At 43.3% G+C, this 22543-nt stretch overlaps 1 protein-coding gene across 1 annotated transcript in view; it reads left to right on the plus strand.

Moving 5' to 3' along the window:
- tmtc1 (transmembrane O-mannosyltransferase targeting cadherins 1) overlaps nt 1-16618 on the plus strand; it is a 138797-nt gene extending 122179 nt beyond the window's left edge. Inside the window, exons 13-19 of the mRNA XM_070992513.1 lie at nt 48-150; nt 4284-4419; nt 5238-5382; nt 5682-5819; nt 7401-7523; nt 11209-11286; nt 14734-16618. Coding sequence (XP_070848614.1) covers nt 48-150; nt 4284-4419; nt 5238-5382; nt 5682-5819; nt 7401-7523; nt 11209-11286; nt 14734-14859 — 849 coding nt within the window. The 3' untranslated portion in view covers nt 14860-16618. The remainder of the gene's footprint in view (nt 1-47; nt 151-4283; nt 4420-5237; nt 5383-5681; nt 5820-7400; nt 7524-11208; nt 11287-14733) is intronic.
- The last annotated feature ends 5925 nt before the right edge of the window (nt 16619-22543 follow it).

Below are 22543 nucleotides of genomic sequence, written 5' to 3' on the forward strand. Positions count from 1 at the left end.
TTTTAATTCCGTATTAATTTAATCTCTTTTCCCTTCTCCTCCCATAGAAACGCTTTGCTGAAGCCAATGAAGTGTATCTGAAAGGTATAGAGAACTGTCCAGACAGCTCCGACCTGCATAATAACTATGGAGTGTTTCTGGTGGACACAGGTGAGTTGAATCGAGTGGCTCTCTGGCCCCAGTGCTGATGGGTAAACACATGACACCCATAGTCCTCTACTCCACGCTGCTATGCTAACTGAGGCTGGTGATAAATCTTACATCATAGCAAACCTTTAACCTAGTCCCTCTCCCTGCGTGTTGCTTTAGACATTAAAATATGACATAATTTTTCCTGGGTGAGTGTTACCTTTCCTGTCCCAGGGGTGTGTGCATGGCTAACTCACAGCCGGGTCCCAGTCTTGCTTCCCATGACCAGCTCACTTGAACCAGGCAGTCTCTTTCAGCTTCCTTCAGGAGCAGCTCTGCTGGCCCAGTGGTCCTGCAGAGCCTGCTCTTCAGTGAGGATGTTCACTTTGAAAGGTGTATATGCCCAGTTCATGTTACTGGCTGGAACCAACTCTGTTTGCTCAGTCTCTTTTTGTTTTGTGCCTTCATGGTCCTCCTCATGGTGTGTCCAAAATCTTTCTGCCGCAGGTGAAACTCCTGCCCCTGCTTCTCTCAGCCTCCCCAAATCACACCTACTTCTATAAGACATTATCATGACATCTACATTAACAAAAGGATTCAACCACTGCCAACTACTGAAAGAGGAAAGGTGCAAAATTCTGGGCACCCCAAGAGATCTGAGTTCCCAGATAACTTTTACCAAGCTCTCATTAATTAGCTTGAAATTGCAGTGGCTTGTTCACAGCCATCATTAGGAAAGAGCAGGTGAAGCAGCGTTCAAAGCTTTCTAAATACTCCAACTCCGCAAGCCTTGTCCCAGCAATTACCAGGGCTCCTCTAAGTAACTCCCTTCCACTAATTGACGATTTTCTTAGCATTCTAGCAGCAAAATAATTGATGGCCACAAAGTAGGAGATGGCTGTAAGAAGACAGCAAAGCGTTTTCAGGTAGCCGTCTCCTCAGTTCATCATGTCATTAAGAAATGTCAGCTTAAGGTCCCCAAGGCGCAATCGGAATTTCAGCCTTTTCCGTTAGTGCTCCAAATTCTTGGAATGATCTTCAAGACACGTAAAAATCAATACTCTAACCTATGGCCAATTTAAAACCATGATCAGAAAGGTCACTGCTTCAGTGTGTGACTGTTTCAATAGAATTCTTCTTTATTGCCCAACATCCTGCACAGTGCTGTTCTAGCAGCTACACTCTCCACTTTAAAGGATATTGCATAAACACACATTTTGTTCTGTTACTAAAAGTGTCTCTGGACGGTATGCATTTAACACATGATATGACATGATTGTGTGGTTACTGTCAGGTCTGATTTGTGTTTTTAGTCTGAGTCTTTATCCTGGAAAAAGCTGCTGGGCAGAAACAACACAAAACATGACTCATACATCATGTAGCTGGAGAATTTAACACATTTCTTCATTTTTCCTCTACAGGATTATCTGTCATTCATTATGCACAAATTATGATGTGTTGTGTCCCCTTTATAAAATATCAACAAAAGTAATTCTTTCTAGACTGTCTATGGATAAATGGACATTTACCACCACTGTATTTTATGGCTGGAGAGCACTTAAACCAAAATAAAGCAAGCACTAACAAGCACCACTGAAGACTGGAGCACTTCAGTGGCAAGTGAGAAAATTGGGAGGAGAGGGTGATTATGAAAATGGATGATTGAGTTAATATAAATTCAGTCACTGGTGGAATATATTTCTGCGCCTCTTAGCTGTGCTTATGCTGTGACAGATGTGTCGCTTTTCCCTCCGTGTGATGCTCTAAAATCTGTGGGGCATATTTTTCAAAAAGCATGATTTTGACTGAAATATTAATATTTGACTGGATCACACTGAGAGGTGTTTCTAATATTTTGCCCTCCTACACAGCGGAAATTGAGTGCACTCTTTGTGTGTCTCACTAACCTGAACTGGAATTGCGAGAACTGAATTTGAATTGAACTTAAAGTAGAAGTTTCAGAGAAAATGAATAACGTCATTCAGTTTGAAGTGTATTGGGATTCATTTCAAAATTAAGAAGTTCAATTTCAAATTCTGCTATTCAGATTCAGCTTTTAATGCAATTATTCAAGTTAACCAATACTTATTTAAATTATGTGATGCAAATTCAGTTTCTAGTGGCACATATTTCTGCCCATAGACAAAACACAAGAGCTAAACGAGCTGTATATAAACGCTGGATGGGCAGGTTGCCTCCGCTAACTTACCCAGGTGAGGCTATTTAGCACTGCTCATTACAGTCAATCTTTGACATGGTGGCCAGATGTTCCCTGGAAGGGGCTGTATGACAACTCAAAAGGGAGAAAATTATATTAATGCAGTGTTGAGACAGAACTTAAGTTTTGACAGTCCCAAATTATAAACTCAAATGAGTAAAAAAATTAAAGTGAAAGTGAGGGTGAAGTGACATCAGTAGTGTTTTTCTGCTGTTGTTGATGTGGTTGCAGCCGTCACATGGTGCTCAATTGATTCTAACTTTTAGCATTTACGTCATAGTCGGTGACAGTGTCGTACTGGGCTGCATTATATTCAGAGTTTTGGGAGTGGACTGCTGAATAGAAAGCTTTTTTTTATTATAAATTCATATTGTCCTTTTCACAATATCCAGTTTTACTCGTCTTTTAAATTCAATTTCCAGCAGCATAACAGGTGATTACAGTGCTTTGCATCAGCAGACTCTAAAAGTTCAGAAAGCAAAGCTACGTAACACATCACCAAGCAACAGCTGCTGCTCCCAGCTGTTATTCAATCAGGCTGACGGAGTGAGGGGCTCAAAAAAGAATTTATCCAGGGTCTGTGTAGTGTCCACAACAGGAAGACTTTTCACCCCACTGTGACGTCATTTTTGTGAGGTGGGGGTATGTCTCATCGCCTTGTAGAATAGACAGGAAGTAGATCAAATCTTGTAAAAGTGTCTGTGCTCGAATTTTCTGTTGAGGTGTTTCAGTGCTGTTAGAACGTATGTTTAATATGACGATGTGCAGCTTGCTTTGTTAAAGGGGGACAAAAAATAAATTTTATTTGATTTTGCAGCTTTTCTAAAAAGACAAAGAAAGAAAAAAGAGAGAATGCTCAGAATTGAACAAAGTCAGTTCAGCTATGGAAACAACGGACCCTTTTTTTAATTACACAAGTGCAGCAAGTTAATGAGCCCTGCTTATCCTTCTGATCTGAGGTCTCCCACATAAACAAGCGGAATATCGAGTGATAATGGACCAGCCTGATCAGAGGCTACAGATTAATCTGCCATCTGATGCCATCAGATGTTCAGTGTTATGTGCTGCCTTCAGATGTCTGCAGGAAATAAATGAACTGAAGGAGAAACTTTCCATACAGTCTAAAGCAGCTGTAGACATCAGATACTGAAAGAATACGTCATATTCTTTCATTTAGCAACATTCCTACTTTCATCACATAATCATACATACATAAGTTATTTATCATGAGGATTTAAATGCACCAATATTACATTATTGCTGTACATTCACTGCATGTATTTTCTTTGCTCTCGCTGACAAAACCAGCAGCTGGGCAGAGGACTGTCGTTGCACATTTCCCACTAAACTACCAACCCACTGATTGTTGTGCTGCCATGAAAGTAGGGTGAGGTATCATTTAGTGTAAAGATCTTTCCTTTTTCACCCAACTGTGCTCAGCAGTGATCTAAGCCAACACATTTTCATCTCTTTAACAGTATTGTAAGTACAGAGGGCTATGTCAGAGTGCACAGCTCATCAGCCCTTCATCAGTTATGTATGAGAATCACTTGAACTCATTCTGATGGGATATTTTCACCAGATGCCACACAAGGATGAATGGTTATGTTGTTGTTAGTAGTGTTATTATCAGCATAAACACTAAATATGCTGATCTACAACTCTTCAGAATATCAATAAGCAGTAGCAGGTGTTCCATTTGAAAAATCTGCTCACATACGTATAATACATGTTTGTTCCGCCTTTCCCTCCATCTGTCTCCTGCCTCACTTCTTTTCTATCTTTTTTCCCATTCTCTATCCTTCTCTCTTTCTCTCCTGTACATCCTTCTTCATTCCCTCCTCATTCCTTCCATATTTCTCTTCCACTCTTGTTCATTCCTTCTCTCCATCCTCCCGCTTCCCTTCCTTCCTCTTTGCTCTCTCCTCTCACCCAGGAAAGGGGATGCAGGCAGCCGCTCACTACCAGCAAGCAGTTAGACTCAAACCAGCACACTACGTCGCCATGGTGAACCTGGGCCGCCTGCTCCGATCGTCCAATGAGAACAAAGAAGCTGAGTCTTGGTACAAGAGGTGAGTAAAGAATCATATTTTAGCAGCAGCCTGAAGCAAAAACATTTGTCAGTTACATGGCTGCTGCAGTGTAGCTTACCGTGAACTTTGATCTCCCAGAAGGACAAGAAAAAAAAAGCTTTTCAAGTTTTTATTTACCCTGGACCACATTCTAAAATGATTGGAAGCTACTGTAGCTACAACCTTTATTCCAAAAAGTCAGGAAATAAATAAAAAACAAAACAAAACAGAATGCAATATTTAGCTGTTCCTTTTCTGACATATTAAATTGAAAACAATACAAAGACAAATTACTTAATGTTTTACCGCATAGACGTCATTTATTCTGCTGTGAGTCTGTGAGGGGCTGAGCTGGTGTGTGGAGTGCTTTTTCAAAAAGACGTTTTATTTACATAAAAAGATGCATCATAGGCCCATTAAAAAGGTTAACAAAACAAAACTTAACTCAGGCCACGTAACTGACTTCACAAAGACCAATCTGACCCCCCAGCCTGAACACGGAGTTCAGTTTTCTTTGTAATGAGGACGACCTTCTGTGCTTTTCACGTTTCACATTTTCACTGTGAGCCAGCAGGGCAGCTAGGAAAGAGGGCAAGAAATCCACTGGATTGTTTACACCAGAGGCAACAGGGACTGTTTTCTGTTAAGTATGAGATGGTCTCTGAGTCAAGAAGGTTTATGGGAAATGCAGTCTGAAATACTGACCATTGTCATAAGTGTGTACTATATCACACACATTTTGATGACCCAAACATTTTATGGAGAGAAAATCACCAGCAATGAAAGCCACGTTTGTGACCTTTGACCTTTGCCTGCAGGGCGCTGCAGGTGACGAGGAAGGTTGACATCCTGACTCCACTCGGAGCTCTGTACTACAACACAGGTCGCTACGAAGAGGCCCTGCAGGTGTACAGAGAGGCCGCCGCGCTGCAGCCAGACAGCACTGACATCTGGCTGGCTCTGGTGAGCACACACACACACACACACACACACACGTACACAGACACATGGATTGCCAGAACATCTGTGTGTGTGTGTGTGTGTGTGTGTGTGTGTGTGTGTGTGTGTGTGTGTGTGTGTGTGTGTGTGTGTGTGTGTGTGTGTGTGGTTTGGGAAAGCTGCCACATCCTGGATATTCATCAAAACAACATCTGTCCGACCTCAAACATTTGACCAAACCCTGAAAAAGTGTCTTGATTCACACACACACACACACACACACACACACACACACACACTCACACCCTGTATTTCTGTCCCAGGCTCAGGTTTTAGCCATGGCCGGTCGTACCAAAGAGGCAGAGAAGATGACCCTGGACATCATATCCAGAGAAGGCAGCTGTATCGAATGTTACCGCCTCCTGTCTGCCATCTACAGCAAGCATGGCAACTACACAGAGGTGTGTGTGTGTGTGTGTGTGTGTGTGTGTGTGTGTGTGTGTGTGTGCATCTCATGGCTGCGGCGGCTGTTGCTCTGAGGTAAGATAACACTCAGCATGTTGAGACGATCATGCTCAGGAATGATACACTCTCAGCAGGAGATGGTGTCTGCTCCAGCAGTTACGGTGGAAACTAATCACCTCTGCTGCACATCAGACCAGCAGCCATTTGCTGGCAGGTAGCTGGCACTCATCCTCCCACTCTGTTCTATCAGCACCATCAGCGCTTCTGCTTATCAGTCTGTCACTTTCCCTGTGGCCCAGTTTCACAGGAGATATAAATTCTGTGTCAGTGACATCGTCTGGCAGCGTGCCCATCAGTAGGACATTATTGTCCCATCATGCTTTCATAGCAAGATGAGCTACTTTAAACTAGAACAAATGCAGCATTTTGGGTTGACCTGTCAAGTATATTTATCCACTATATAAGTGTACAAATGACAACAAGAACAAAAATACAGAAGCTCTTTTTGTGATAAACTTGTCAGTGTGATTGAATGTACCTAAATATTAATACATGCACAGTATGTGACACATGTTGCAGATGCCATGCTACACAGAGCTGCCTGTGTGTGAATGTGTGCACACCCCCCCAATCAGCTTCTGTGTTTGCATTGATGCCAGACATACTGTGACCAGTGGGTGGAAGAAATATTCAGATTCTTTATGCAAGTAGATGTAGAAAGATGTAGAAAAATCCTGTTTTTCAAATGTATTGCATTATTGATCATGCAAGAAGCAATATGTTCTTTTCAGAGTTTGCAAAGGAAAAGAGAGCTGACCTAGAGGGTGAACGCTGGGTGGATGGATACGCTGTTGTTTATCAAGAAATAGTTCTCCTCTGTAACTCCCAATAAAAGCCATAGACTGTCACTTTTCCATGTCTGTTTATGCATGGATTAAATGAGCAGTGCATCCTGAGCTTTGGAGGTGTTGTTAGGTGTATTTTTGAACAGCGCCAGACAAGCTGTTCCCCTGTTTTCCAGTTTTAATGTTAAGCTAGGTTAATCATGCCTTGGCTTCAGCTCTCAGCAGCTCCCAAATACATGGAGTCTCTGCTAAACTCACTCACACATCCATAAATCGCTTCTTAATTCCTTAATTCTCTCCCTCTCTCCTCTTTCTGTCCGTCTCTCTGTCAGCGTAGCAGCGATGAAGCTAACGCTACACTTTCTCGGAGAGAGGAATTCATTATCGAGCTGTTCATCTCTGTTCTCCTCCTCTTCATGTCTGGTTAGCTCTGCTTTAAATCAGTTTAGACTTCATCCTCTCTGCATCACCTGCTGCTTCTTCTTCCTCTCTTCCCTCCATCCCGTTCACCTTCAGATGGCGTCATGGTTCAAAGCAGCAGGAAGTGAAGGAGGCTTTTTGCAAAGCCTGCTGTGACTGTCTGCTTTAAGCCAGCAGTGACTCTTGACAGTCGCGCCAGGAAGTACACTCAAACAGCCAGATGCCCAACTCTGAGAGCAGGGGATTTTTTGTGTGTGTGCATGTTCATGTATGTGTGTGTTAGTGTGTATTGACTGTTTGTGTCTGTGTCAGGCTCTGGATGCTTTGGATAGGGCCCTGCAGCAGAATCCCAGTGATCTGACAGTGAGAGCAGAGCTGTATTTCTCCAAAGGAAACCAGCTCCGAGAGATGAACCAGCTGGACCGAGCCTTCGAGGTACCGCTCTCCCTCTCCGTCTCTGTCTCTGTCTCTGTCTCTGTCTCCGTCTCTGTCTCTGTCTCTGTCTCTGTCTCTGTCTCTCTGTCTCTCTCTCTCCAGATTTTGGTGTTTTTGTTTTGGTGCTTTTGGCCAGACATCCACAGAAATTCACTAAATTTCAACTACAAACAAAACAAAACTGCTCCTTTTCTCATTCAACACTATCTATCTTCCAACAATTTCCATCAGTTTTCATCGCCACGGTAACAAAAACCCTCCATTACAGCGTGCATCAGATCGATTTCTCTCAGAACAAAGTCTCCTTTTCTCATGCTAAGTTCGGAGTGGACGCCGCATACATGAGATGATAATGTCTGCTGTCTGTCCTCTCTCAGCAAGGACAAAACAAGTTTTTCTCACAGTTCATTTCCCTGCTCTCCTGTCCTTACGATGGCCGGCTTTTCAGTCCGCTCTCGACTGTCTCGGCTGTTTGAAACAATGTTAAATACTGATGATTACTGACGTGGCCTGACAACATGTTGTACAGTCTGGTTCTGTTTGAGCATAAGCCAACCCTCGTCTTGTTTACAGAAAGCCTGTGTTGGAGTCTGAAAGCTGGGGGTGTTTCTCTGGGAGCCTGACCCATATCAGGAACTAATCTTCAGGATATATCGGCTTCTGTTACGCTTCTCCTTTGTCATGGCCCGTTCTTTCTATTTCCTTTGGAACAAGTTTCTATTCTGCTGAGCTTTATTCGGTTTAGTAGCCTTTAAATCTACTCTGCATAGAGAGGAGTTTTCCTCAGATTTTATTCTCTGGGCCACATGAGTGTTAGGCAGGTTAAAATGTCAAATTGTTTTCCATCACAGCAGGCTGTTCTGCTTCTCAAGGCAGCCTTTACACAGAGGTGTCACAGCGTAAAGCCACATCTACAGCTCACAGAAAAACCAGGGCTGAGTATTTATAACAAGTATTTCTAACAGTCAGTTTTACTGCTAAAGCTTACTCCAGCATATAAGTGTAATCATGTTATTAGCTGCAGCTGGGACTTTGTGAAGAGGTATGACTGGAAGGTTAGAGAGGAGTGTAATGATGTCATTTCCAATCAGTGACCACACACACAGTGAGGCTCACTCCTCTTTCTAGGAATTTGCCAGGAGAGTTCAGTACTCCCACTGACCTGATGAGACACATCGTCCCTTGAGATGTATTTGCTCGTGTTTGGTCATTACGTTAAGGTGAAATCCAGTACATCCATGATGAAAACCCAGCAAAGCGTTCATGTGTTAAAACAGTACATTATTTCAAACAGCTCCTAACACACCACGGAGCACAGGGAGGATCATTAAACTTTATGTTCAGCCATTGTTTCCAGCGATTTCTGGAAGTGATTCAATGAGAGGGAAGGAGCCAGTGCCCAGTGCTTTTCACACATGGAATTTGTTTTAGTGGCAGAGTCTGTGTAGAGTTCTGCATGGGGCTAAAAGCGAGGCCTGTACCCAGAGAGAAAGAAAGAGAAGAGAGAGAATTTTCTTCTGGTTAGACTTGAAAATAATCCAACCCCAACCCAACATGAGCTTGAAGCATTGTGCAAAAAAAAAAAAAAACCCAGCTCAGGTTTCTTAACTCCAAATCTGAACCCCAAATGATTTTCCTCCTTATCTGTCACGTGGTCAGTGTTAGCGTTTTCAACTGCAGTTCCAAAATACAGCTTGTAAATGCAACTGAAAGTCTGAATTGACTGCAAAGAATGAAAAGAAAACCTGCTAACACAGGTATAACCACATTACAGCTATATAAGAGGTCCATCCCATTAGGCAGGACTGCCTCGGCCCGCCGCCCTTCACCTTCACTTTGAGATTTAACATCAAACAGATCTGTTGGCGCGCTGTGAATAACCTGTCTGCAGAGCCGTGGATCAGATTTAATCTGTGAGGGAAGTTTCTGAAAGGCACTCTTCCTGCTCGGGAAGCCTTGATTGACTTCCTGAGAAAAAGGCCTGAGAGGAGAGGAAGCAAGCACACCAAGGAGAGGCAACTGAGCACACTGTGGGAAACACTGATGGAGTGGAAACAAGACAGGAGGGGCCGAGGAGGTCATCTCAGGCCACTGCGGCTTTAAAGAGAGCAGTGTTTGTGCAGGGAAACTGCTTTATTAGTTGAAAGCGATAATGGTGTGATGTGTTGTTTCTCTGGCATTATCACAGTCTCTGAAGGAGCAAAACAAACAGAAGGCGAACAGCTCGAGAAACTGAAGGGCTGTTTGAAATAAACTGGTTTATTTTAAGACTTTCATGTCTGCTTTTTTTGTCTTAAGTGTGTGAGAGCAGAAAGTCTGGGCTGCTGATTCAAGCGTCCACAGCCCTGCCCTAATCCCAACAGATAAGACACATAAATAAATGAGGTGCAAATGCTGAGGGTTGTAAATAGTGCAGACTGCTTCCATTGCTGTTTTTAATCATACGTTGGTCTTTGAAATAGAATTTCAGCATTCAGGCTTGATTTAAAAGGTGTGATGAATAGAAAGTAAACTGTTTTCCCACTAACACTGAAAGCAGTAGTGGAACAGAAGGTGTAGTGACGCACACCATGTCCCTGGCGTGTTAGCAGCTTTAACTGCTGTGTTTCTATACACCACTGCTGGGCTCTCACCATGGATGTATTGCATTTCACCATGACACAGGATGCTTCTTAATTTCTAACTAATAGTGTCTACCTTTTCACACAGGGTTTTACTGACGCGTAAAACACAACTTCAAGAGTGAAGAGTATTTTCACAGTGTTTCTGTGTTCAGTGTTGTATTTTCCTCTGTTTTATGTGGGTAAATACACTGAGTTTTGGGCTTCCAATGCTGCGAAATGCAAGCGACCTGCACTCAGTACTGTACCTCAGCGTCTCCTGTGTAGACATGGATGGAGGCCTTAAGCTGACCTTAGAACAGCCAGGAATCTCTTCCTTTGAATCTCTTCCTTCAGATTTTCTAAGAAGACATGCAAGTTAAAGTTATGCAGCGTTAAACCTGTCACTGGTGATTGTTAGGTCATCATAAACGTCATACTTTCAATTTTCTATAATGACTGTGGAGTACACTACAACAAATATTGTACAAAGTAAAATAAAGGTCTGGAATCGAGGAGCTACTCTGACTCATCATTGTCCCACTTTTCACTGAATCAATAAGCTAATCAGTGCCTGAAGTCCAGTTCACTGTGCAGTGATTCATCACTGCTCAGCTAAGGGACAGTTTGAGCCATTTCTAAACAAGAATGACTGAAAAAAGCTCTTCACATTGACACAGCTAAAGTTACCTGTATCCAGCTGTTTGATAACAGTCACACATTGGCATCAGTGGCCCGTGTCTGTCTTCAGTGACTACTGCTGGTCAGATTTCAATTCTCCACCTCATGTGCATATAAAACAATGCACACATCATGTTTCCGGTGTTTGCATACAGCAGACAGTTGGACATCAGTCTTTGCTTTCACCACACAAGCTTGTATGAGTTGTACTTATAATCACTACCACACAAATGTACAAATACTTCCTTCCATGCAGATGAATCTTGTACCATTTGGTCTGGAACAACATTGTCGCATACTTCTTGAACCATCTTGGGTTTCAGAATGAGAATACAGTGTAAATCTGTTGCTAGTGTGATAAGATCTGACACTGATCCCTGTCTGCTTTTGTTTTCTCCTGCCAGAGCTACAAGCTGGCTGTGGAGCTCAAACCTGACCAGTCCCAGGCATGGATGAACATGGGAGGGATTCAACACATTAAGGTAACCACCTTGATCCTGAAGTCAAACCCCACCCACTCCATGTCATACTGTGAGATGTGAAAAGACATTTTGTTGAAACCAGTCCAAAGTGCTTTGCTCCATCATTACCATATTGAACCTTTACTGTAGCTTGTTAGTGAGCAAAAAAAAAAACAGCACAACCAGTTGAGATTCTGGCCAAGCTTGTAAACCAGTCAGTGACAAGAATTGCTCAGATGGTTTGGTCATTACAAATAATGGTGGGTGGTGTTGCTGTATCACTTGGCATCCAGCGATCTCATCTGTGGCCTCATCAACCTGAACTTTGGTTTTGGGGGGGCGTAAAATGAAGACGAAGTTACTTCATAATCTCTGTTCCACACAGGTGAGTCAGAGGAATACTGCAGAATAATGCTGCCGTCTCAGAAAACTGTGATTAAAGAACTAAGTTGCAGCTTGCAGAATTCTGTAGTTCAGTGAATCATATCAACTGCTCATACAGTGTGTGTATTGTTATTTCAGGTGTCGCTGAGTCAGTCTATGATGTAGAATGACAAATTTGTCTCCTTACATCTAGCACTGTAACAACTATCTGTTGACTACCTTACATTCAAACTGCTGTTGGAGTCAATTTTACAACACATCTATGATTTTTTTTTCTGTGCCGTAAAGCGTCAGGTGATCAGTTCAGTAGACTCACCTGTGTGCATTACTCACGTGTCCTCCCTGTACCGGTCTATTGCATTACATAGTTTTTCATACAGTGAGGCACACTGCCTAGGTTCATGCCAGTGTTTCTAAAACCACAGGAAGTAACTAAGTGTAATTGATTCGGCCACTTAACAACAAGGTCAGCAAGTGCAGCAGCAGAGACTGTGACACAGCTCGTGGAGGTAATTAGAGAACTTAAAAACCCTTTGCACTTAATGGCCTCAACTTTCATCAAGCTTTGTACTCCTGCTCTGAAGCCTACCTCAGTCAGATGCTAACACAGAGACATGACATCCATGTATTTAGATTCCCCGCTTCCCAAAGACATCAATGAGCTTAGAAATCATAGAACAAAAGTACTCTGTTTCACTCCACAACTTGCCTGAGAATCATCCCATTTTTCAATTTTTTAAGTTTCAAGGTGTTTTCTTGTACATCCGTGGGTACATTACAAACAGGACCTGTTAATAGGAAACTCTGCAGGGAGAGGAGGCAGCTCAGGAAGGAATGGAGGAAGGTTTCTGATTGTGAAAAGAAGGGCATTAACATTCTCCAGCGACACATCAAAGCTTTTTAACAACCCCTTAGACGAGCAGAGAAATTGCAGAAATCCTGAGAAAAGACAAACAAGCAAGATCACCTGTCTTCAGGTGTGTGTCCATCCGTCCGCCCCCCCCCCAAAAAAAAAAAAAATTGGAAAGAATGTGTGGGGATGATAACAGGCACATGCACACAGCTATTCTAGCAGACATCCCACCAGTCGAACAAGCAGAGCGACATATGGACGTTAATCCTCCAAAGTATAGCGAGGTTGAGCAGGCAGTAAAGCATGTAAGTGCATCATCATCCTCTGGGCCAAATGGGGTTCCTCATCAACACTGTAAGAGTGCTCCTGATGTTTTTTGTTTCATGTGGAGGCCAATGAGAGTGGCTTGGGAGAATATCCAAAGCATGGCGCAAGTCTGATTCCATAGGAGAAGGCATCCATGGATATGAGCCAATTCTGCTCCATCAGTCTCCTCAGTGTAGAGTGTAGGGTTGAGCAGTATCCAATTTCTGATACTGTTAAAGCTTCCCCAAACTGTCCCATGGTATACGGTATTACCAGCTGATCACAAAGCACATTGGAGAACATTCACAGAGCTGCCAATCGTTGCTACACCGTTTCCTGCTACAAGGTGGCTACAGTGCACTTAATTGTTCATGCTCAACCAGAGAAATGGAATAGCAAATGTTAAGAACATTAACAACATCTGTCAACAACAAATATGAAACTTGAGTGTAAATACAGCGGGGAGCCTAAGGTAAATAAAATAATTGTGGAAGGACATGATATTTGCCTCTCAGGCATCTACTAACCAAATGGGGTTGAAATTATCAACAAATTGTCTATGGTTACAATCTAGTACAAATAAATTGAATTGAAACGCAGCCTATGTCCTCCAGTAGGCTTATCAAAAAACGCAGTAATGAAAATGGGCTTAAAAGTGTGTCCTGCACACCACAATCTTTGGCTAATCTTTAAGTGTATTCTAGGTTTTTCCCCAGAAAAAAACAGCATATTTGCTTTTCAGGCTTGAGCAGGACAAGTGATGAATTTACAACTCGGTGCTGAACACCTGCTCTGATGGTGAGCTTGTGGCTCACACCAAGTACTTCCGGCCCACCTTGGACATCAGTGGGAAGGGGCTGGCATTTGATTTCCATGAGAGAAGGGGATCTTTGTCTCCTTCCAAAATGCTGCAAGACTGCAGCAACAGCATTTTTTGGGGGATGTTCACCTTTTTTTTCTTCTAATTTTCGCTGAGGAGATGTGACTTGCAATTATGACAGCTTCAAAATATCTACAGCCACACAGACAGTGGTGCAGGCCAAATACTCTTTAGGCATTTATTATATATATGTGCACATTACGCAGGAGAACCTTTGCTATTTTCAAGTACCGTATGTATTACCATTTTAATATGCAACCCTAGTACAGAGTAAGACTTCTTCATCGTTATAGCGCAGGGGATGACCAGCTTTCAGGAGACAGTCCAAACAGCAGGTATCCAGGGTTCTCTGGATGCCTCCTACACACCAGCACGATTTGGCACCAGATCACGATTGGTAAGAAAGAGAAGAGTGATCTCCATGCCAGAGTGTCCAGAAGTGTCCCTCACATTTTGCTCTGGGATTCCTTTGACTTCTTCAGGATACCAAAGACCATCATAAACCTCGTCAAGGCCTATTTCAACGATCTGCGTCTTCTGTTTCATCATACCAGACCAGACAGCTGGATGCAGCTGGTGACTTGCAGATGCTGGTGGACGTGGGCCAATGGCTTACAGTTCCATCAGAGATAACCATCACTAAATTAAGGCCAGATCTGATCCTGTGGCCCAGCACATGGTGTGCTTTGTGGAGCTCACAGTCTGTTGGGAAGATGCTGTGCAGGAAGCCTTTGAAAGAAAGAAACTTTGAAATACAGAGCTGACATTGGAGGCAGAGTAGTGGGGCTGGAGAGCTAAGATCTGCCCAGTAGAGGTTGGGTGTGGGGGCTTTGTGGAAACATGTGCTGTAAGACTGATTAGGGGGTCAGTGGACAAGCCCTTCACCATGCCATCAAAACAACATCAGAGGTAGCAGAGCATGATTCTGTGACATTCATTTAAAATGAAATGCGTTGCAGTTAAGATATTGCTAGAACAGCCCCAACTACTGTGGATTGCACATATTGTTTGTAATGCATGTGTTGTTCTGTGTTTGTGTGTGCAGGGAGACTATGCAGCAGCCAGGATGTACTACCAGAGAGCCCTGCTTCTGAGCCCTGGTTCCAAACTTCTAAAGGAAAACCTGGCCAAGCTGGACAGATTGGAGAGGAGATTGACTGGGGGGGCATAGACCACCAAGATTCACCAGGCGCTGCACCATCCTGGGCACAGATCAGGGGAGCAGGGCACCACCCAGCCCTCTAGAGCCCAAATAGCAGCCACCAGGCTGCTGGATAAACTGACCTGGTTACTAAGATGACCTGTCTGTGTTTGAGCAGAGGAGGAGGGTCAGGACCCAGTGTTCTGGGGTCAAAGAGACTGGTCAAGCCACAGAAGCCTTTCCTGGGGTAAGCAGAAGGGAATGGCTGGTTGAAGACCACTGGGAAGCTCCATGTATTGCCCTGTCTACATCAGCTTTACTTCAACATGCACATCTGCTTTAGACATTTGTGTTCGATTGATTTATTATTTAGGTTCATGTGAAGTAATTTCCTTATGGCACTTAATCACAGATTATAATTCAGTCCTCTCTGAGGCAGAGCACACATTAGTGCAGTGAAAGAGTGTGGAAATTATTATTATTATTATTATTATGAAGGAAATGAGTATCTTGAGCATTCCTGAGTATGTATAACGTATGATCTAAGCTCAAAAGCCCACTTACTAGCTTTTCAGAGTTTTCAAGCATATGTCAAAGTCTTCTTCAGCAGATGGAGCTTGCTTGGGTTTCTTCAGATCAGTATCAGCTGAAGTTTCAACCTAAGTCACTGACAAGGAGTCACTGGCTGGCCACAGAGAAGTCAAGGAGAGCATTCGCTTTCAACACCAAAGCAGAGGTGGGACAAAGTCATGTTTTGCAAGTCACAAGTATGGTTGAGGAAGCTGCTTTTAAGATGTTTCATGGTTTTGAAAACAGCTGGACACTCTGGACACCATCACATCATTTTGTTAAACTAACAGCTTAACTGTATCTATCACTTGGGCTCCTCGGTAGTGGTCACAATTAAGTCAGAAGTTTTGGCAATGAATTTGTGAGTCAAGTTAAGACCAAGTCCTGAACTTGAAAATTCATGAGCTCAAATATGATATGAATAAAAGTTTAACTGGAACATTCCGACAGTTGAAACTGACATGATGCAGCCGCAGTGTTTCACTAAATCCTCTGTTGGCCTTGTTGAACAACAAAACTGCACCGTCGTCTCACAATCGTACAGTGATGTTAGATGTCAGAGTGGTGTTTCTTTTACCTCAGACGATCGTGGGCCAAAAACAGACTCCAACTTATTTTGGCCTTTTGGAAAGTAACATCGAGTTAATGTTAATTAGCTACGGCTGATATAATTTGTGGCTGTTGTGAAGTCAAAGGCCACATGATGACACCTGGGCCAGCTCCATTCACTGAAGAGACATTGAAAGGTCCAGAAAGATAAGTGGACCTTCAAGTTTAGATTGTTGCGCGCACGAGAAGGTAATGGTTTGACACAAGATTCATTTTAATCCTACTCTCTATTAGAGAATATCAGTGAATATAACAAAGAGATTATATGACTTATTAGAAATGTAATAAGATTCATGACAGTTATTTTTTCTCCTTAGACATAAACTATGCTATGTTCATCTGGCCTCAGTTTCCAGAAGTGGCTACAATATCAGACCTGATGATGTGAGCATTCTGTATAATAAGCTAGTATGTCTGCTCCTGTGTGAGGAGCTGACACTCATGCATACCATAACCTCTGAAGATTGCTGTCTGGTTGCTTGTTGTGGTTTTGTTGAAAGTGACGTTGATTGTGAATGAATTTTATTATGGAATGACAATGGAGTGAAAATTAAGTGACAAGTGCAATGACTGACTTGCACCAAGAAAATAAAGTATATGTTTTATTACATGGTGTTTGGACTTACTTACACATCAATTTGAAGTGACTCTTCACATGTTCCTTGTGTAGCAGGTTTTGCTACACTTTATGTTTTGGCATATTTGATCCAGCTCTGTGTTTTCTTTTGTTTTTCTTATCAGAATCCCGCTCCTGACAGGAATGTTTGACGTGAAGCTAAGCAAGCTTTGACCTCCTGAGAGTACCTTACTGAGATGCTCTCGTGTGTCTTTGCAGAATTATTATTCCAGCCTTATACATACAGGTGGTGGGAGTCATGTTATGCTGTCATCCTGAGCGGTGGACCGTTGCTGAGCTCTCGCTACTCCTGAGCTGTATTTGACTATGTACTTAATTTTAGAAGTTATGACTATCCAAAAGTTTGCTTAACAACATCCCAGCGACATGCCCAATCCTAAAGCTGCTAAATCCACAAAGTACAAGCCTCCTGAAGAGCAAGAAGTGAAAGAGAACGTGCCAGCTAGCAAGGAAGCTTTTCTACAAGAGACACCTGCAGCTCTTATTGTGGGCATACTGAGAAAATATCCATTATGATGGAGAAGAAATGTGAAACTAGGGGCTCTATTTTCAACTCCGCCATCAGGGCGGCGCAGGCCCAAACTTCTCCCAGGAGGAGACTGACGTCACTCATGTCTAAGTATGAGGTCCTTAGATGGTAAATCCTCCTCCTCAAAGCATTGATGTACTCCATCTTTGTAGATAACGTTAAGCATTACAATGATAACATTTGTATTTGGAATGAAATGACGTGGGTAATAGCGGACAACGATCATCACTTACGTTTTTTCATGTGTGTCTCTCTCTGTCTCTGAGTGCTCTGAGATAGATGCAGTATATATGCTCTGTAGGATGCCACGGCTGTTTCTGGTTGGCACAGCGACGTCAATTGATTAGTTCGCATCCCTGTTTCACCTGTGTACATGCGGTCAGGTTGAGTGACCATTACGCGTGCCGAACGCGATGTGGTCAGATGAGACACTGATCAAAATATATAAATTTAGGTCTGACTGTATGTGCTGACTCAGATAAAATAGAGCCCCCAGAGTCAAAGAAATTGTTTTTAAAGTTAGTTGGGAGTCCATCGGTAGGTAGTGGATGTTTTGCTGTTGATGGTGTTCTGTCAGTTGTTTTGATTCATGCCATAGTACATTTGAAGTCTTCTATATTGTACCGTACACTATTTTTCTCCTCATTGTAAATACAGAGGGCTCTATTTTCGACTCCGCTGCCAGTGCGGCGCAGGCTGCACCCGGCACAGTGGTATTTTCATGCATTTTTGCACGTGCATTTTGATCCGTATCTCATCTGACCACATCGCAAGTGTGTTCGACATGGGTAATGGTCACTCACCCTGAGGAATGTACACAGGTGAAACAGGGATGAGAACTAATCGATTAACGCTGCTGTGCCAACCAGAAACAGCCGTGACATCCTACAGAGCATATATACTGCATCTATCTCAGAGCACTGAGAGACAGAGAGAGACAGACATGAAAAAACGTAAGTGATGATCGTTGTCTGCTATTACCCACGTCATTTCATTCCAAATACAAATGTAATCATAGTAACGTTATCTACAAAGATGGAGTACATCATTGCTTTGAGGAGGAGGAGGCTGAGGATTTACCATCTAAGGACCTCATATTTAGACATGACTGGCGTCAGTCTCCTCCTGGGAGAAGTTTGGGCGTTGGACACTTTCCTGTGCAGGCTGCTTGCCATATGCGCCTCGCCAGCGGCGTTTTTAAAGGTGAGGTGAGGAGCTGGTGTGATTGGTGAAGATTTGACTCGGCTGTGTCAAACCCACCCCACGCCTTCTCCCCTCCCTCTTTCCGAGTTGCCGCTAAGTGGGACTGAGAAGAGAAGGGGGAGGTGATGCGCCAGTGGCACAGTGCACGAAAATACCAAAGTCTGCGCCGCCATGCCCCATTGGCGCAATGGACCTGAATTTGCGCCGAGTCCAAAATAGAGCCCAGAGTCTCTGCCACAAAGCTCTCCCTGCTAGATCACAAACTTCTTTTTTTCCTGTTGTGAGTGAACTCAAAATAGTCTTCCTCAATGTTAAGGGGTTTGATGATGCAATAAAAAGGCAAACGATCCTCGCTTTTCTGGAACAGGAGAAAACCATCTGAAACCCACTTAAATTACATGGAGCATTTGAAATTGAGAAGAACACATATATTAGAGGAATAGCCATATTAATTAATTCCAGACAACCATTAGGACGTATGTCCCAATGTCTGGATATCACCATGACTATACTATTGAGTAGCCCTCCATTCATTGACTACATTGCCGAACAGTGGAAGGTTTTTATGGCTGCTAATAAGACTCCAGGCATACAATGCAACAGCTGGATGAACAGTTTAAAGGTACACCTTCTGTTACCCTGTCTAAACAACTGAAGGCTGCTTGCTCAGCCTTAAAACAGTTCTTAACAATGAAGGCAGAGTCAACCATCTGCTTTGCAAAATATAGGCTGCATGAGTCAGGAATCAAATCTGGCCAATAGAGGAAAATACTGTACCATCCTTGATGGTCAGGCACTGCTAAACCAAGGACATCAAGAGGATCAAGAGGCAGCAGGAGGAGAAATGTGTTTTCTTGATAGGGTTTATCTCACATCCTTGTTAGAGGAACAAAGGGAAAAATGAAAGGTTCCAGTGTCTGAGGACGAGGTCAGTGGAGCCATAATCTTCCTTATGGGTGTAAAGGCACCAGGACCTGATGGTTTCTGCCCAGATTTTTCCAAGAAATTCAGGTACCCTGTAGTCAGACCACTCACTGACATGATTTTAGACTCCTTTGGGACCGGATGGCATCCCCCAACACTTAACCTAGCAACCTCTCCTGTAGAGAGATTGAATGGATTTCTATATACATATGATGGTTTTGCAGTTTTGCAAAAACTGAATGGCATCTTTCAGAGAAGGTTTAGGGATTTTCACTCTTGGCCTTCCTTCATGGGAGGTGAGTCTTACCCATTTACAGTTCAAACTATGTGACAAATGAATATCACTGGCCAGTAAATATATTTTCATTAACTGGCCCAAGGATAAGCCACCGACTGCCACAGTCTGGTACATGGAGATATTCACGGTCCTCCCTCATGAAAGAATCAGATGAGGGAAGAAGGAATCAGCTGGGTGTGGGGATCTGCAGTTTTCCCTCCTTTTCCTATTGTTGTGTTTCCCTCTCTGTCTCCTGTCAGTTTCACTGCAGGGCGTGACTGACAGGTCTGGTCCAGCCTCCTCCTCTCCTGAGCTCACCTGCTCTCAATCACACAATCAAAACACTCCTGCTGCTACAGTATATAAGCACCAGTGTTTCATCAAATCATCAGTTTATCTACGTGGTAATGACCGAGACCTTTGAAGAAGTAATTTTCAGTCTCTGTTGATTCCAGTCTGCTTACCGGCCTCCCTGATTCTTCTTCTGCTCTGGTGCCAAAACATCACCTCTCTCAGTCCATCACCCTGTCTGTCTGCACCTTATGAAAAACTGAATTTGGACACTCCCCCTGTTCCCCCACAGTCATCTCTCCAGTGTTTTGTGAATCTTCTGAATCTGTCTGTTGCACATTCTCATTTATTGAACCATTGGCTCTCTACTCTTCTTCAGCCTCCTCTGTCTGAGTTGTAGTATTTTGAGTCATTTTGCACAAAAACCTTAACACTGGGAGGTTCATCTGTTGGGAACAGATACATGGCACTATTTTATTTTTGGATTTTTTCAATTCATTCCTATCTGTGTGCTGCTGATACATATGATGACAAAAATGCATAATGTTTCTGTTGAACACGTATAAAAGTCAGTGTAAAAAAATACATGCAGGTGTTGAGAGAAGGAAAGTTTATTGTTTGAATTGTTGTTGTCAAATGTGGTGAAAGAGAGAAAGAAGGGAAGAAAGAAAAATCATGGTGACACCAAAGCCTAATGACATGATGTTTTACACCGCTGCATACAAGGGTTGAAATGTGACATCATGTCATTAAACAAAAAGTGGGCTAAAAAGAAGTTCATCAATTTCATATGGATAAGATAGAAATGTGACTCACTTAAAAATCAAAGCCCCTCAAAAACTCCCCATTAAATTACATGGCAATTACAGTTGGAATAATATAAATAAGTGTCTTGGATAACATTACATTAAAAATACAATTCTTCAATTATATGCACAGATTTTACAGCTTTTGAGCCTTGAATCACGCAGGAATGAGCACATGATAATTTGTGCCCCATATGTCCGGTCCGGTGACATCGGGCACCATCGTCTCTTTAATACAAAACCAGAGGAAGCAGAAAGCTTCTTCAGTTCACTTCTCCTGCTCTTCAGTCAGTTAGTCTAATGGTTTCAAAGCTCTGGACCCTCTGTGCTGGACAGGCCTGCCTGCCTGTCTGCCTGCCTGCCTGCCTGCCTGCCTGCCTGCCTGCCTGTCTGCCTGCCTGCCTGCCTGCCTGCCTGCCTGCCTGTCTGTCTGCCTGCCTGCCTGCCTGCCTGCCTGCCTGCCTGCCTGTCTGTCTGTCTGCCTGCCTGGCTGCCTGTCTGTCTGTCTGCCTGCCTGCCTGCCTGCCTGCCTGCCTGCCTGCCTGCCTGCCTGCCTGCCTGCCTGCCTGTTTGGAGACTGGCTGGTGATGGAGATGATGATGTTCAAACGAGGAGAGACACAAAGACGGCAACTCTCCAACTTTCTATGAAAAGTCTGCCTCAGTTTAATCAACTTCTGCATTTCTAACATGACCAAAGTTGGAAAAGTAAGAACTCTAACAAACTCTGGTAAGTGCCACCACCGTGTCTCCAGCATACCAAAGTGGGGGTGTCTCATCCTGGAGTCTGCCAAGGAAGACACCCAGCTTAAGCCAAAGTCACCACAGTCGTACCAGGATGTCCGAAAATGCCAGAAAGCTCATAGAAGGTCCAGATGAGAGACAAATCAGCAGGTGAAGATGCTACGTGGGACCAAACATCTTCAAAATGTCCGAGAGTAGATCAGCTGAGTAATGTCCCTGCTTCCCTTCCTCCTGAACTCCAGAGCAACCTCCTCCCTGCCATCAGAAGGAACAGTTCAAACACATACTATTCCTGTAATGATGGGGTTGATGCTATAGATTAATAGGGATACTTAAGAAGTGTTATATTAAAATCAGGATGTCCATAAAGATAGTTATGGTGTCTAATGACTTCAGACATTTTCTCAGCTCCCAGGCTGGCTGTTCCCTGTAGCCGGCAGCAGCACACTGGCCAGACGACAGGAGGTTGTTGGAGAATCACTGAGCCTGTCTATTAGATGGAGGAAGCATTACTTATGGGGGCTTTTGGGTCAGCTGTTGTATTGAGTGTCAAATTGAGTATTTTTGTTCGTTTCTCCTGGGGAGACAGAGAGAGAGGGCAAGATGGCAGATGTGACAGTGTTAGTGGTTACATCGTGCAAGGCTCAAGACCACAAAGCCTGACAAAGAGATATGAGAAGAACAATGGAGGACGTGTTTACACCTCTCTGACAAGAAGATGGAGGCAAGCAGAGCTGAGTTACTCTGAGCCTTTTAGGTGTATGTGTGAACGCCTGTGAAGGCACATGATGTGTGTGTGTGTGTGTGTGTGTGTGTGTGTGTGTGTGTGTGTGTGTGTGGGTTAGTAAAAGAGAGGGAAAGGCCCTCAAAGCGAAGCAGAGGGGTCACAACAACACAATAACTGTCTTATTATCACACACAAACTCAGTATGCAAACTCAGCTCAGAGTCCACCAGCTGTGGCTCTGGTCCTTTATTTGATAAAGTGCAGCCTACCAGCTTTACTGAAGTGACAGAAAACAGGACGAAGCACAGTGGTCCAGGACACACAACCCTTATAATGTGCTAAGCACATGAAAAACAAAAAACGAAAAAAACAGCAAGTACAATTATTGAGGTATCTCAA

The sequence above is a fragment of the Chaetodon trifascialis genome, chromosome 22 (genome assembly GCF_039877785.1).
Source record: "Chaetodon trifascialis isolate fChaTrf1 chromosome 22, fChaTrf1.hap1, whole genome shotgun sequence".
In the NCBI taxonomy this organism is placed as follows: domain Eukaryota; kingdom Metazoa; phylum Chordata; class Actinopteri; order Chaetodontiformes; family Chaetodontidae; genus Chaetodon; species Chaetodon trifascialis.